Source organism: Falco naumanni, chromosome 3, assembly GCF_017639655.2.
Source record: "Falco naumanni isolate bFalNau1 chromosome 3, bFalNau1.pat, whole genome shotgun sequence".
Taxonomy (NCBI): domain Eukaryota; kingdom Metazoa; phylum Chordata; class Aves; order Falconiformes; family Falconidae; genus Falco; species Falco naumanni.
The window spans coordinates 7133568-7150240 of NC_054056.1; the positions used below are offsets into that span (position 1 = coordinate 7133568).

Consider the following 16673-nt stretch of genomic DNA (forward strand, 5'->3'; position numbering starts at 1 on the left):
CCACCTGGCCTGTGCAGTGTTGTACAGTGATAGCCTGTCCCCAGAAGAGCCAGCCTGAGGCTGTTTGGTGGGGGCTCCCTGGGCTTGATGCTTCCCGGGGTCTGAAACCTCATGCTAGGAAGCACAGCAGGGTTGCAGGTAGAGCTCCATCAAACAACTCGTTTAGGTTTTTTTTTTTCATTTTTTTTCTTTTTCCTGTTTGTCTTTTTTTCCCTGTCCTGAATCTGCTCTTCTCCATGTTGACAGGAATCTGCTTTTCCATGTCTGGGTCTGTATCCTTGGTGGATATTTGTAGGATATAGCAGATCCATTATTCGCTCTTTGTCCTATATGCAAAATGGCTTTCCCTTAAAATTCTTTTCCCAATCCCTTGGCCTCAGGAGATGGGATTCCTGGCTGAACTTTCCACGTTGCCTACAGGGTATTGTCTTTTCTGCAAAGCACGTCATACAGGCTTGTCTGAAGTTGACTGAAAGGTCTTTTGTGATCCCAGAAGGCTCACGAACTCCAGAACGTTTGACTTGGAGGCTCAAAAATAAAACGTGAAAGTGCAGTTTGTAGCAGTGCACTCAGCCTGCGGTGTGTTCGGCAGGGCTGTAGGAAGTCTCGAGGCGCTCTCAATACCACGTGTTTTCACGGAGTTCTGTGATGCAGCTTGGGTGCTCCTGGCTTTTGTAGTGCTGAAGCTAAAGGATTCTTGGTCTGTAAATTAAGACCATGAAATAGGCCACCAGCTGGCTTCACTTAGGTTGTGTGCGCTGATTCTTTTTTTTTTTTCCCAGCCATCGCTAGATTCTGCTGATTGTAAGTGTTCCCTTATGTTTCATCAAATACCCAGAAAACAGCAACACCAGGCAAGCCAGAACTGACAGTCACCAGCTTAGCGTTTTGGATTCTGGTTCTGCTTCGCAAGTTGTTTCTTTATGAACGAGTGGGGGTTTTTTGTTGCAGCAGATCGGGGCTTTTTGTGTGTCCCTTCCCGCCTCTGTGTCCTTCTTGTGTTGTTCTCCAGAGACTTCAAGTACAGTAGGTGGAGTGCAGGCCTGTATTGTGTTGCTTTCCTGTGTAGCTGTTGCTCTTGGCCAGCTTTGCTGGCCTTATTTATAGAGGAGAAAATCAGAGAGGCTAAGTGCTAGCACATACAGCTGTTGTAACGGGTCCGGTAATTTCAGTGTGTGTAGACAGTCATGAAAGTCGGCTCTGCAGTCTGGAAAGTATTTGTGTTGGCGTAATTACTTGTATCTAGCACCAGTTGCTTCCAACTGAAGATGAGAAACTGCAGCAAAGTGATTTGCGATCCTCGGGCAAAGCTGTGACGCTGCAAATTGAAACTAATCCTTGTTTTGTTAGAAAGCCTCTTACCGGTTACCCTTTGCACTGTTAACACTGGAAACCCCACTCTCGTCTCCCCAAGCTAATGCTGACTGGTTACGTGAAGGCATGGAGTCTTGCTACCTTCCTTGCATGAACATACGCCACCGTTTCGCAGTGTGCAAGGGGCAGGCTGGTGGGAGATGGCAGCTGGTATCTGCGGCGCAAAGGTAACTTCTTTATTCTTTTTCATGCAGCCGAAGAGGTGGATCACTCCCCAGCTGATGCCGGCATGGGGGTAGACGTTTTGGAAGCAGGTGACACCACACCTCCTACAAAGAGAAAAAGCAAGTTCTCAAGCTTTGGCAAGATCTTCAAACCCTGGAAGTGGAGGAAAAAGAAAAGCAGTGACAAATTTAAGGAGACTTCGGAAGGTAATTGAGGCTGGGTGGGAGTCCCTTCCTCTGCTTGGGAAACCTGCTATTAGCCATCTGGCTAGTGAGATGGGCTTTCTGTCGCAAGCCTGAGCGCTGACACATGTAAGAACCAAAATGTGACTTCGGTGATGGGCTGGCACCTGTAATCTCTCCAGAAACACCTTGCCATGGAGCAGTAGTTTCAGACAAATAAATTCCTTTCTTGCAAGGAACCTCCCCAAGCAGCTGTGGGGAGGGAGGGTTTGCTCCACGATCACCAGTCTAGTGTGAAGTGCAGGCCTGAACGTGCAGTCCTTCCTACCTCCTCTTAATCCATGCAAAAACAGTGAAATTTGAAGCCTTTTTATTTCCTCCAGAAGATCCCTTTAAAAAAGTATCTCCTTGAACTTCTAGCTTACCCTGTTTTCTGAGTGCCTTTTTTCAATTTAATATCAGTTTTAGAACGAAAGATTTCTATGCGAAAGCCAAGAGAGGAGCTGGTAAAAAGAGGGGTTCTGTTGGAAGACCCTGAGCAGGGTGAGTCTGCAAACGAACTTCTCCTCCTGTCTGTGTTCTGTGTAGCTGATCTTCCTCTGGTGAAACCTCACCCTTGCAGCCATTCTCTTTTGGGAGACAAATTTAAGGGCTCTTTGCTAATGTGGTTCCTGTCTGTTTGTCTTGCCCTTTTCGATATGCTCCCTCGTCTGACTTTTGCACCTGGCAAGGAAGGCGGGCTGTTCAGGGAGGAAGATGTTGCTAAGAAAGTGCGGTGCCTGTCTTGGGCATCTTCCTGTTTGCTGCCAGTGGGGAGGGATGTTCTGTTTGTCACTTCCTATCCTCTCCCTCTGTACGTGTCCTGCTCCAGCCACCTTGTCTTGTCCTGCTAAGCTCTTCTGTCACACTTGCACTCCCCATCTCCAGCTTGTCCTGATCCCACTCCAGACTGCACTCTGACCATGGCGGGAGAGGCACTGACCTCGGGGCTCCGGTTCAAAGGCCTTAGTCTTGGAAAAAGAAACAAATTGATGACTTCTGAGCTGCCTGGGTAGGGGCATTGTCCTCAAGGAGTTATAGACAAGATGCTTCATGGTATGGTGTCATAATTAGCCATGGCTAAGTTTCAATAAGCTTGCCCTGCTGTCAAAGAAGTCTTATCCCCTTTTCTATCATCCCTAATGCATCCTGAGTTGGGGCCACCCTGCCAAAATAACTTCTCAGCCAGATGAGTTTGCCATCCAGTCACCTGGCTGCGTGTTGGGTGATGTGAGTACGAGGAGGGGGGCAGGAATGTGTGTTGGGCTAGCAGCCCACCTGTCTGGGTGGCAGCATGGTCTTTGGCTTAGAGCAGTGTGTAATTGCACCTCAGTGGCATGTTTCACCTAATGCAAATTTCGAGGTGGTTCTAAGAAAGATGCAAAGTGGAAACGTGGAGGTGAAAAAGTGGTTTTCAGACCAAACCACTGAAAGCAAAACTGAGAGGAAAAGTCTGAACGCAGTTGTTTGTGGCTATACTGTAATGAAAGCCATCTACAGCTACCTGAGGGTGTAAACGCTGGGCTGGGCAAGGAGTTCACTGGGGTACAAAAGTGTGTGAGGTCACAGGATGAAACCGTGGAAGAGAGATAAAGGCTTTGGATAACAAACTTCCAACTAGAGATGACAGAGGAGAGATCTTCCAGGCTGTAAGGGTGTAACAGAAGCGTGGCTTGAGATGGAATTATTTTCTTCTTTTGAGTCATCTGATCTGGCTTAAGAAACAGAAGATGGCTAGAATCTGGATGAAGTGCAAACCCAAGGTATTGAGGGAGCAGTCAGTATTGTCAGGAGGGTTAGATTAGAAAGCTCATTATCTTAATCCCTTCTATGAGTTTAAGACACTTGGGCAGCCATAAAATGGTGATGGTTGGTTATTGTATTTGCTTGTAATTTTAAAACCTGCTTTTACAAGATCAGTAAATTTTCTTAGGCGAGTTCTTAAGGGAAAAAAAAATGCTGGAAATCCTATGAGACAAGTAAGTGAGGAGGCAGGGAAGAGAAGTATAGTGGAGGTTTTCAAACCCGGTGCAGCCGGGAGAGGAGGCCCTGCTGCTCTCGGGGTTGGCAGCCAGCAGGTTGTGCTGGGCTCGCAGTAAGGAAAGACGATAGTGTTGGACTGCCTGACCTTGAAGGAGGTCAGTGGAACTGAAGTCGAGAGTAAGGCGGTGTGGAAAGGCCATCCGGAGGGTTCTGTGTGCGCTGCAGCTCCCTGCTCAGAAGGGCATGCGGGGTCTGAGTGCTAAGGGAAGCTAGGTCATACCCGTCCTGTCTCCCTGGCTGAAAACTTCAGCTGGCCAGAGGCAACTGCTGCTATAAACAACTCTGGCTCAGCTCTTGAGCTTCACCCCAGCTGGGAAGGAAACTCCTTGTGGCTGTCTGTACATCCTGCGTTTCAGGGAAGGGCAGCGAAGCAAGCGAGGCAGCGTGGTGTTCCATCGCCTCTCAGGAGCTAAGGGTGTTTTTTACAGAAAAGAAAGCCTGGGGAGCTTTTGGCTCCTTGGCGTCTTTGCTTTCAGCTTGTGCGTAACACCAGGTTACAGAAAGGGAGAGGTAGTACCTTGGAGGGGGAAAGGAGGGGTGGAGACAGTAGTTGAATAAATCATCAAAAATCAGAGCAGCAGAGCACACTGGGGTCTGACCCCTGAGGGCCTGTGATGCTGTACGCTGCAATTGCTTGAGAGATGGTAGGCTGAAAACACTAAGGTTTTTTAACCAAATTGGTGATGTAGCTACTCAAGTTTTCTTGAGTTGGAAAGCAGTCAAAATGGGCAATGCCCCATGAGAGCCGGGTGCTAAGTGTGATTTTCGGAATAATATTATCAAGAGTTTGTCCTGTTAGACATTCTCTGCCTCTGTAATTGCCCTGAGTGTCCTCACTGTGACTAGGGCTTTAAGTGCTCTCAAAAGCGTGGGCTGAAAAGAGGGTGGTTTGGGTTTTTTTCCGAAAGAGGTGTTGTGTCTAACATTTGGGAAACTCTGTGCTAGAATCTGTAAAAGCAGAAATAGTTGAGCTGAACTACATCAGATTCTGAAGATGTGTCATTCAGTGTGATTAACACAAAGGTAAAAAAGTGAGGCAATAAGCCTTGCTGTGGGATGTTTTGGGGAGAGCAGTGTTGGGGTTTTTTTGCCAAATTCAGGATGGAAACAGAAGGAAAATAGAGGTGCTTCAACTAATTTTAAGACTATCAAAATCTGGGTTTGCATGTCCAGTAGGTCGCTTGGCCAGTGTTGGAATTTGTATTACAGCAGAGAATTTATGAATACTGTAACAGCGGGTAGATGCAAAAGCTGCTGGAGGTTTTAACTGCCATCGCAACGTGGGCTGTGGCGCAGCATCGGGGATACTAGTCTTAAATGCAGTAATGTTCTGTCTGAACAAGGTGGTAGATTAAGATACTGCTGAAGAAGAAAAACACTTGATGGGATACAGTGCTGTACTGTTTTGCTTGTTGATAATGAACTCAAGGGCTCTCAGCTTCAGTTAGTTGATGCTGCTGCGTGCTCCTCTGCAGAAGGTCGCTTGAAGACCAGCTGTTTCAGAAGCCAGAGAAGTTGGTGTGGATCAGTGGTGGTTCAGTCAGCTCAGCCATACCTCCTCAGTCTCCTGCTTTCTGAGTGTTTTCTGTTTGCTTCTCTGCCCTCCCCATCCCCTTGCAGATAGTGAAGAACCAGACAAGCTGAACCCACCTGCACTGAAGAATGGCCACACGGTTCCGATCGGCGGTCCCGGGCTTTGTAACCTGCCCAGCCAGGAGGAAGAGGCCACAAAGCCATCCAGCCTTAGGAAGCCTGTTCCAGCTGAGGAACCAAAGAAAAGGCAGGGTAAGAAACCAGATGTGTGCAAAATCGGTTGCTTTAGATTCTTCCAGGATCAGTTTTGAACTCTTATCTGATTCTTCCCCCTCCTCTCTGGGCCCTCCGGTGTCATAAACCGAGCTGTTTCACTTTGCAGGCTCCTCCAGCAGCCACTCTGGGCCTGAACTGGAACCACCTCAGGAGCCATATGTTCCCAGACAGCCTCTGCTTCCTCCAAAAAGACCTCCTTCCACTTCCCAGGAGGCAAACGAAGCGCAGACAAAGGATCCAGCGCCTGCCAGCAGCACTACAAAAACTGTACCCTCCACCACAGCCCCTGTTGTAGCAAAGACAGTCAATTCCACAGCTGCCCCTTCCCCAGCTCCAAGGACTCTGCCCCCTGCTTTAGCCAGTGCCAACACTACTGCTCCCACGAGTACAACCAGCACAGCTCCTGCCAAACAGCCTCCCGTCCCTCCTCCCAAACCTGTCAACAGAAATAGCAACTCAGTAATAGGTAAGTGCCTCCATGAGCTGGTTTTTGTAGCCTGGGATATTCTGGAGCCCTTGCTCTGAGAATCTGTTCCCTTGGTAAGGGAAGATTTTTTTAGTATGGTGTAGCAAATGTTGTATCTTTCCTGAATACAGTCCAGTTTGGACTCAGAAGATCTGACAGTGTTTAGCCAAGGCGCACGTGTGCTGAGAACAGTGTAATTACCGGAGTCTTCTGCCGTGAGCCATCCAATCTGTCAGACGTATGTTTCCAACAGCTACCTGCAGGAGGGAGACCCTGCCTGCGCTTGGCAGGAGTGGGGATGGTGCAAGGAGAGAGGGAAGGCAGTGTCTTTGAATGCTGGTCCTTCACTGAGGGCTTGAACTCAGCTATGGACAGCTGGAATTGGGGGACAGCGCATGAGATTTTTGCGTTGTGAGACTGTGGTCAGTGATAATAGATGCTTTCAACTGGTCTTTGGAAAAGAAAAACACAAAACAACTCAAAACCCAACAAAATGAAAAAAATCCACATCGTACCAAACAGTGTCTGTCACTGCTGGGCCTCGTGGTTTCCACTTAGTGCAGGGAAGCCAGGAGCTGGCAGGGATAATTCAGACTTCCCTGGTTATACTTGGGCACCCGCTCTAAGGTCTGTGGCTAGGGTATTGCCAAATTAGTCTTGTCCTTAAGTCTTGTCCCATGGATAAATCAGCTCAACTGTAATTTGAGCTGAATCTTCCCACTTAAAGAACGTAATGCCTTTATCTCTGTAACGTCTCTAAGCAGGTCTTGGGAGGTTTTCTCAAAGCTGCATGAGTCCCTGCTCTCTTTAGGAATTTGAGAAATCTTGCTCCAGCAATATTGCATCTTTAAATGAGACGCCTTCCATCCAGTCAATGGCTGTTCATGTTTCACAGACCACCTCCTGATCTTTGAACTGGATTAGCAGAGGCTAGTACAGATCAGGAGAGCCGTTCCTGGGAAGATCAATCAGACAGGTCTGCACTGCTATCACAGAAACTGGAGGCGGTACCCAGGTGTGGTTTGGGAGGCCGTGGTAGAAGCTTAGATCATGTGCAAGTTACCATCTGAAGCCGCCTGGGCCACTGCTTTCAGTAGGACCTGCATCACTCTTCTGCTTGCAGCTTCACCTGGCTCTAGCAGGTTTTGCAAGTGACCTTGATAGGGTGTTAAACACTCCTGTATGCCAGACCAGCTTGATTAGTCTGACCATGCCTGAGCACTTGATGAAATACTTTCTTGTTTTCTTTAAGCTGCTTGCACACACATCACAGATGGCATTTGAAATGCCCCAGTGCTAATTGCAGGAGGTACTTGTGGAACAAAAAATGTGGCTGGAGACAGCAGTCTATCAAACATATGTTCATACCCAGCCTGCCTCTCTCCCCAACAATACAGGGCTGGGCTCGATGCACCTGCGGCTGCAGGGGTGTGGGAGTGGAGAGGAGAGACAGCAGTCAGCCCCTCTTTTGTCTCCTGGATGAGAATGCAGATGCAGAGAGAGGCATTGCAGCTCTCTGCAGGGCTGTGCATCTGGCACAGTGGAGCTGTAACTGCGGCACGTGTGCAGTCGTTGCTGCATGAGCCTTGTTTTGTGGCTTTGGGATAAGCAGCAGCAGTGGAATTGGCTTCATGAGCTCTCCACAGGTCTTTGATACCTGCTCTGACTCATGTGTCTGTTTTTGTGCTGCTGTTATGACCTAAGGTGGGGAGGGGAGGGCCATTACTGTGCAGATCACCCCTTTGTTCCTCCTGAAAATGCTCCCTTATGTTCATTCTCTGAGCCTTTCCAGTGTGTGATGCAGTATCTGAAAGTAAGGCTGAGAAAACACTTAGGGAATGGGAATTGGTATCAGCTTGCAAAAGCAAGCAGAGGCAATCGGTGCTGCCACGCTGGCTGGGAGCTTGGTGCTGCTAATGGGCTTCAGGAGCCACAGTTACTGTAGCCTGTGCAAGAGCACCGGCTCTGGCCACGGTGGCATGTCACAAAAGGTGGTGCCAGTTGGTGCAGTGGGTTTATCGAACTGAAGGGAGACGGGCTGGCTGGGGAGGATGCTCTGAGTGGCACCCAGCCCCTTTTCTGTCTGTTCCTTCTGCCAACTGCTTGGTCCCTTTCAAATTCTGTAATTACCCAAAGGTGCCTCGCGCCTGGTCCTGCCAGGCTTTGAGCACTGCTGAGGAGATACTGGAGTCCCTCTGGGCTGAAGTTGATGGGAGCTGAGGGCACTCAAGTGTTTTGCACAATCTGGCCCTTGATCTACAAGGGGAAAGTCTGAAAATGCCAAACATCCCAAAAATGTGCCCACCTCTCTCCAGTTATGCAGCCTTATCTGGGTGAAGTGATCCCTGCTAGCAGCACCCTCTTGCGGTGTCTGGTACTGGGGAGTCCTCCCAGCTCTGTGCTGGGGCCATCACCCACTCCAGGTGAAACGTGCGGTAAATCAGATCCTCTTCAAGCAGGTGGGCAAAACCTTTCCAAGCCCAAGAAGCTACTGACACATGTATGTTAAAGGCTACAAGCAGGAGCAGTCTTCACTGGTGTGACTTCTTCTCTAGGAACCAAGGGGTGTTTGAGGAACCTCGATTGCCTGCTGCAGGCATCTCCTGTGAGATGAGACAGTCTCTGTTTCTCCCTCTCCCCTCTATCACACAGCAGATAAGCTCTATGTAGTCTCAAGGCTCTTAAGTATGTTTAGAAGTTTTTCTAGTTATTTTGTAGTTGCAGAGAAGTTTATATGGGGCTGAAGGAGCAGAGTGCAGAGGGAGGAGAGCAGAACCTCATCCTGAAACAGGCAGGAGCTGCTGGCAGCAAGGTATTCTCGGGCTGGGTCTGGCAGGTGAATGGAAACAGGGAGAACACATTGCTGCTTGCAGTTCTGCTGACTTCCGCTGTTGAGCGAGACTTCTCCAAAAGTTTCTGATGTGCAAAGGAGCTGTTAACACAGCTGGAGTTCCGGGGTGTCCTGGATGTCTCAGATTCCTTTGCAAACTGATGCTGTAAATACAGCCATAAAGTGCCCCACATACCTGCATTCCTTGGCTGAGGCTGTGTGCTGGTCTGGGTGAGCTCCATCTGCTGTCACTTGAGGGCTGGTGCTGTTTCTCTCTCTCCAAAGCAGCAGGATGCACAGACCCTCTCCCAGCCTGCTTGCTTCTGGCTGCTCTCCCAGGTCTTACCTTTGCTGCAGGAAGGACAAACTAGAGGCTTGCAACCTGGTTATTTCTGGCACCGTGTTCTAGCAGAAAAGCAGAAGAGATTGCTTGGTCCAGGGCTCTGAGTGTTTTGCCATGCTTATTCCACACTGGTGAGGGATATCTGGAAAATGCCCTCTTAAATACAGTGACTTTTATGGGGTTTTATTTTCAGCTGAACTTTCTCAAGCAATGAACAGTGGTACAGGCTTGTCCAAGCCTTCCCCTCCTCTCCCGCCGAAGAGAGGCCTCCTGCCTAACAACACGTCAGAGGCAGCTACCGCTTCCAAGCCCCCAAACGACAGGACAATGACAGCTAACCGCCCCACGCTGATACCGATGCACATGACCTCTGTTTACCCACCACCCTCACCTTCACCACCACTGCCCACACACGTACCCCCTGAACCTCCACGCCTGCCCCTGCCTGCCTCCACCCCTGTCTTGGACCCTCCGCACTCCCTGGACCTACCCAAAGAGATGACGACAACTACGACTCCTCCTCCAGAAGACTTCAGGTCCTTGGAAGTGTCGAAGAGGACAGCAGAGCAAGGGTTTGGCGAACCTCACATGCTGCCTCGCCTGCCCCAAATCCCGTTGCACATCCGTATCCAGCAGGCTCTGGCCAGCCCTCAGCCTGTCACGCCGCCTGCCGAGGGGTCACACAGGGCTCACTCGCTGCTCTTCGAGAACGATGGCTTTGGAGAAGACAATGGCACCCTGGGCAGGACAAGGTCGCTGCCCGTCACCATCGAAATGCTGAAAGTGTGAGTACCTCCTGTACACGTGTGCGGTAAACACCTCGCAGTGGTGTGTGGGTCACACTGGGCTCTGAGATGTCGGTGTCACTCCCTGCTTCTGCGAGGCTGTGGTGCTGAGGAGAGCTGTGGGCAGGGCTGGTTTCTTTGCTGTTTTGTGCAACAGCCTAGAAACGGCTTTGTCTGTTGGCTGAATCTGTGTTTCAACCTCTTAGTGGGGCCAATGCATCTTCCCCATTAAATTAACGCTGGCTCTGGGATCTTACTGCTCACAAAGGGAAATGAGTTCCAGACTAAAAACACAAGCTGATGCCTGGCCTATCTTTAATTGCACCAAGACAAAACAAGATTTCATGCGTTTGTGGCCTGCCTTAGCATTTTGCAAAACAGAAGTGGGAAAAGGACTGTCTCGTACTTATAACAGAGCTGAACCTGCAGATCCCAGAGTAGCGAGGTGAGAGGGTTGTTTGGTTCTGCAAAGAACCTGCCTCTGGCATTTCCTCTGCCAGAGCTCCCTGTGCTTTGGAGAGAGGGGACTGCAGGATCATGGGGTGACTCGTGCATCTCTGATTCCGGGGCTACCCACAGACCTGCCTTCTGCAGGCTGGGGAGAGCTAACAAGGCTTTGATCTCGGGGGTATTCCCCAGCCCCTGTGGCATGTGTTAAGAGATGCAATACTGTGCTTCTTGTTAGTCCAGACGATGAGGAAGAAGATGATGATGACCAGGAAGAGGAGCAGAATTCGGGCCCTCGTGTGTATATTGGAGATGTGCCATCTGTCACAGTCATCCCGAAACTGGTGCCCCAGGTCCTGCCAGAGGAGCAGGAAGGAGATGAAGGGATGAGCGACTCTGACTCTGAGGGGCCCATCCTGTACAAAGATGATGAGGATGAGGAAGAAGATGAAAGCCATAACAGTAAGGCTTTGACATTGCAGCTGGCTTTTTTTCTCTGCTGAACTTGTGCCTGGCCGTACTGAGATCTGGATCAAAGACCTAGTTCACACAGTGCTTCAAAGCAGCTGGTTCTTGGTTTCATGGTGTACCACATGTCCTCCTCCTCATTCTCTCAAAGGCTCTAACAGCCAAACCTGTATGCTCATCTGCTGAGGTGCACCCCCTCCAGTTGCAGATGGCTCCTGCAACAGCTTGTGCTGTCCCACCCCTTCAGGTGGGCTAGCATTAGGCGAGCATGTGGGCATCACGCAGAAATGTGGGCAGTTTCTGTAGTGACTAGCTCTGGAGCTGTAGTACAGAGCTTGGAAGGCAAGCCTCAGGGGGGAGAGCACAACTGCCAGGGGCACGTGCTCGTATCGCTGTGCTCGGGCACTGCAGTCTTCAGTCGCATCCCGTTGCTCTTCTTCCCCGCAGGCACGCTGGCTAACAAAGTGAAGAGGAAAGACACGCTAGCTATAAAGCTGGGAAACACAACCACGCTGCAGGAGGAGAAGATTGTCTTCCCTCGGAAGAGCAAGGAGGAGTGGAATGAAATTCGGCACCAGATTGGGACGACGCTGATCAGGTACAAAGAATGGAGGGAGGGCGTGAAGTTTGAGCCATTGGCACAGCGTGAGAGGGGTGGGACTGGACAAAGCCGTCACCTTGTCTAAGCAGCCTGTGCTGGAATGTGATGGGTGGTTGGGCACTGCTGCTGGAGCAGGGTCGGCAGGCTCAGTGTTGCTTTTCCCTCCCCAGTTATGAAAGTTGGAAGCTCCTCCTGGAGCTGAGCAACATCCCCTGACAGACCGCTGTTTCCAGAGGTTAAATGGAATGGACCGGGAGGGGAAGATTTCAAGGACTACAGAAATGTTACTGCCATGATACACAGATGGTGCAGAAAGATGTGGATAGATGCAGGCTGAGCGCCGATGCTTTAGATGGTGGATTAAGCTGGGGCTGCTGATAGTCTGGGCTCTGCTGTCATCTTGTGCTCCCTGCAGTGTTGCTTCTGAGCTTTTGAGAGGCCATAGCACTTCCCAGACCCGTGCCTGTGGGTGAGCAGCAGTTTGAGTGGAGGAGAGTGCAAAACAGAGCAGCAGTGATCTCCACTGGTGAAGGAAGGGTGTGTCAGGGAGGCTTTCCAGTGCACTGAAACCAAGCAGTTGTATTCTTCACCCCCTAGTGATGAATGACCAGATAAAACATTATGTACTTGCCACACTTTTCTTTAGGCGACTGAGTCAGAGACCAACAGCGGAAGAGCTGGAGCAGAGGAACATACTTCAACGTGAGTAATACTTCTCTAGTGGTCCTAAGTAACACGATAGGTTTGCCTTTAACATCTTAATCCAGGTGTACCTGGAATCTGCTTGAAATGTAGTAATGGAGAGCTGTGCTTTGGTTATATTGTTGTAGTAAAGCAGTTCTGCTGTTTTGTTTTTTTTTTTTCCCCAGTACTTTGTTACCGTCAGAAACTGACTCTGGGTAAAATCAGACCTTAGCAGTGGTACCAAGCAATAAGATTCAAAGCATCTTATTGACACCTCGGGGAAAAGTGTGTGAACTGGTTAAGGCTCTGATGTTACACAGCAAGGACTGTTAAAGGTGTTTTTGTTTGGGCTGGACTTGTATTTGTGGTCCAGACATTACAGCATTGTATTACATGATCCAAAAAGCAGCAGTTCATTGCTCAGTCAGTGGTGTTTCTCTTGGCCATAACTCGTTCTGCAAAAGTTTTAAATAAACGTCTTGAGGAAAGGGAAATGTCAGTTCAGGAAGTTTCCATTTAAAATATTTATCTGTGCTGTTATTCTCTTCAAACTATTAGTATAATAGCTTTGGGGAGGAGCAATCTGCAAAGTGGCTCAGATGTATTTTGACAATATGGCCATTAATCTTTAACACGCACAGGGCTGGAGAGAATGACTCATTCACGCTGTGTAAAGGCCCATAGTGCCACTGTGAGTCAGGGGGGTGCTTGGTGGGGAAGGGTATTGAGTTGGACTGCACTCTCTGCCTGTCCTAAGTGCAGATGTGCCACAGTGAGCTTTCAGCTATGTAGATAATCTGATATAGCTCAGTACTGCTTTCCATTCAAATCCAGAAAGCATTTTTCAAAGCCAGTGATGCTTACAGGAAAAATGTATTTTTATGTTTTTTTTTTTTTTCTCTTGGCAGCGAAAAATGAAGCTGACCGTCAAGCTGAGAAGCGAGAGATCAAACGCAGGCTCACCAGAAAGGTACTGCTGGCCTCCGTGCTGTGATCACCATCTGGCAGAGCTGTCGGGATGGTGGTGGCTATGGGCACATCGTATGTACCGTGCTGGGGGTGAAGTCACAGGGCTATTGTGTAAGTGTCCCCAGTGCCCTCTGACTGCAGTGACTTTGGAACGTGGACTGTCACCAACGGTGAGCCGTTGGCACTGTGGCCACGTTTGTCAGTGATAGATCTGAGCTGGCATCGAGCGTAACAAGCTAGATGAGAACTATATTTGGCACCTGAGAGGTTTGCTGGTGCTGGCCTGGCTGTTGTAACACGGTGTTCACACCAGGCTCCCCAAAGTCCGTTTCTAAAGTAATGGTGTGGGAGAAGCGGAGCAGAGCAACAGCTGCTTTTAGCTATTACCTCCAAGTTACCTGTGGTTGTTACTCACAGCTGGGAAAAACGTCTCAGGGGCCTGTAGGGGTATGAAATGTGAGCGTTGCTGTTGCAGAAGCAGGGAACGAGCTTGCTTGCTTTAGGGGGTGTAAAGGCTGTTCCCAAACCCCTTGGTGTCTGTCATAGTCTTGGCAATGTGGCCTTGGTTCTGCCCCAGCCTGGCCTCGTAATCCAAATGAGATTACACTGTAAGAGGGTTTGCCCGTTCCTTGCAGGCGGCCAGCAGGACCTAGCACTATCTGTGGCTCAGGCTCAGTGAGAGAACTGGTTTTAGTTTTGCTTGGGATGCTTAGTTCTGAACTGCGTTGTGGCCAAGGCACAAACTAACTTCCTTTGTTCTTGCTGGTGCTCAGCTTAGCCAAAGGCCTACAGTGGCAGAGCTGCAGGCCAGGAAGATCCTGAGGTTTAACGAATATGTGGAAGTTACAGATGCTCAAGACTATGACCGGAGAGCAGATAAGCCGTGGACAAAGCTGACACCGGCTGACAAGGTAATGGGGAGAGCCCTGTCCCCAGGTGTGGAGGGCGGCATCTGGATCAGGGCATCCCATGCAGAGGGGCGTGAGCCAAGGAGATTTGCTCTGTTCCTTTTGCTTCACCTCCTCGTCTTTCCCTCTGCCACCCCACCAAGCACCACCAGTGCCCCTTCACCCTGTGCGCCATACCCAGCCCTGCCTTCCTGCACCCTCCGTGGCGGTGTGGAGCCCGGTGTTTGCACACCAGCCTGTGGCCGCTGCCTCCGCTTCTGAGCGGTACAGGAGGGTGTAGGGTGCTGGTCGGAGGAGTGCTGTTCCCTGCAGGCTGGGGCAGGCTGAGGCAGAGGCTGCAGGGAAGCCATTCCCTGGCCACTTGTGGGACTGCCCAGCCCTCAGTGTGCAGGAGGTGGGGCAGATTAAACTCAGCCCAGTGGGAACGGACTGGGAAAGCTGGGGTGCTGCCACAACCTGAGCTCCTGCCTTTACCAGAGGAGCTGCGGCACTCAGCCCTACTATCAAAACCAGGGGCCTGGAGCATCTCCCATATGAGGAAAGGCTGAGAGAGCTGGGCCTGTTTTTTCTGGAGAAGACTGAGAGGGGATCTTATCAATGTCTACAAATATCTTAAGGGCGGGTGTCAGGAGGATGGGGCCAGCCTCCTTTCAGTGGTGCCCTGCGACAGGACAAGGGGCAACAGGCACAAACTGCAACAAAGGTAGCTCCAGCTGAATATGGGGAAAAACTTTTTTACCTGGAGGGTGGCAGAGAGCTGGCACAGGCTGCCTGGAGAGGTTGTGGGGTCTCCTTCTCTGGAGACATTCAAAACCCACCTGGACACGACTGTGCAGCCTGCCCGAGGAGAGCCTGCTCTAGCAGCAGGTTGGACTAGATGATCTCCAGAGTTCCTTTCCCACCCCAGCTGTTCTGTAGTTCCGTGAAAACTGCTCTGAACTCTTCACCACTGAAGGGTGGTACAGATCAGATGTGAGCAGGGGTCTTGGAGGTATAACACCTTTTTGCCATGTCTGAGCTCCCTTGAGATGGCCGAGAGAGTGCCATACATATATGTGTGCCTCAGGAGATAAAAAAAGATCTGTTCCTCTGTGTAGGCTGCCATCCGGAAGGAGCTGAATGAATTTAAGAGCTGTGAAATGGAGGTCCATGAGGACAGCAAGCAGTTCACGAGGTGAGTAAGAATGCATTACTCGGAGTTTTGATCTTGTTGGGAGAACTGTGCTGAGGCAAAACATTAAAACCTTAGGAAAATGACCTGTACAGCACTTGGAGATTTAATGTGCCTGTCTGCCTCGGTGGTGTTGGATGACTGGAGGAGCAGCAGGCATGAAGTGCGTTGTTCTTCCTTAAACTGGGACTTTGATCCTGGAAACTCAAAGTGACTGGTGGCTGGTTTGAGGTGTATCTGAAACCAGTGTGACCTTGTAGCTGGCGTGTGCTTTTCTGGGGCTAGAGACATGTGCAGCAGAAGCCACAGTCACAAAACAGCTCAGTAGTTAGCTCGGGTATTATCTATGAAGTAACCTGTGGATCGTGGTTCAAGTGATTATTTTCCACCCCAACAGTTGCTCAGTGTGGCTAGGGTGAGTGTTTGCAGAGCACAAGAGCTTTCTAAGGCAGAGGTGAAATCATTTGATGTTAATAGCTTCACTGAGAGCTTGAGAGTTCAGAGATAATTCAGTTTGCTCTGGGTTTTTTTGGGTTTGGCAATCTGTAGTGCCTCAGTAACTATTTAACCTGAGTTCCAAGGATGACACGAATTTTTCACTTGGCTTTTAGGTACCATCGACCATAATCTTCCAAGAAGGGAGCAAGAGACCCGAGAGGACTGGAAGTTCTCTGCGTCCCTCTCCTAGGCAATACAGCGAGGGTGGAACCTCGGCTCTTCCAAGGTTTGCCTTCAAAACATATCCAGAAAAGGGCTTTCGGCCAGGGAAGGGGAATCCTGTCTGAATGTAGCATTTCACTGGAACAAACACATCTCGCGTGCCATCAGGCTGGAACTGAACACTATACCTCGCTCGGCTCAGCAATACGCCTCTGCTCCAGCGCCAGCATCCCTGCCAGGAGACCATGCACATGTGAACGAACGGTTCATTCCCCAGCTCCCTTTCTCAGCCTGGATAGGCCCAGTTCTCAGCTGTACATACTCCTCCTGGGAGTGCAACTCTTTGTTTCCTCCTCCTTACCAAGAGGAGAGGGGGAAAAAAAAAAAAGGCAGCTCTAATGTTGGAAAGCTGAGGAGTGGAGAGTGGATGTGCTAGGAAGCACGTGTGTATATTAGCTGTGTACAGAGAACCCTGCGCAGGTGCTGACCCGCCAGACAACTGACATGTGACTCATAATTAACTTTTTTTGGTTTTGCTTGCGTCTGTCATGTTCTTAATGTCCTGAATCACTACTGACCGATGGTTTGTTGTCTTGGAAGGGAATTGTATAGATATTAACATATGCTGCATCTTTTTGTAAAAAAAAAGAAAAAAAGAAAAATACAGTTTTAAATGTACAAAACATTCCCTCCCCACTCTCACACTTGCTGTGATGTTAACAGATCTTG

At 49.8% G+C, this 16673-nt stretch overlaps 1 protein-coding gene across 6 annotated transcripts in view; it reads left to right on the plus strand.

Moving 5' to 3' along the window:
* Positions 1-16319, plus strand: part of PHACTR4 (phosphatase and actin regulator 4) — a 67869-nt gene extending 51550 nt beyond the window's left edge. For 5 of the 6 annotated variants that reach the window (XM_040588736.1, XM_040588740.1, XM_040588737.1 and 2 more), the window contains 12 exons: positions 1569-1745; positions 2184-2264; positions 5424-5588; positions 5719-6078; positions 9445-10036; positions 10722-10945; positions 11399-11549; positions 12199-12254; positions 13145-13206; positions 13979-14116; positions 15211-15287; positions 15896-16319. In XM_040588736.1, coding sequence (XP_040444670.1) covers positions 1569-1745; positions 2184-2264; positions 5424-5588; positions 5719-6078; positions 9445-10036; positions 10722-10945; positions 11399-11549; positions 12199-12254; positions 13145-13206; positions 13979-14116; positions 15211-15287; positions 15896-15911 — 2099 coding nt within the window. In that variant the 3' untranslated portion in view covers positions 15912-16319. The remainder of the gene's footprint in view (positions 1-1568; positions 1746-2183; positions 2265-5423; positions 5589-5718; positions 6079-9444; positions 10037-10721; positions 10946-11398; positions 11550-12198; positions 12255-13144; positions 13207-13978; positions 14117-15210; positions 15288-15895) is intronic. The other variant, XM_040588741.1, reaches the window with a different exon arrangement.
* Positions 16320-16673: the final 354 nt, after the last annotated feature.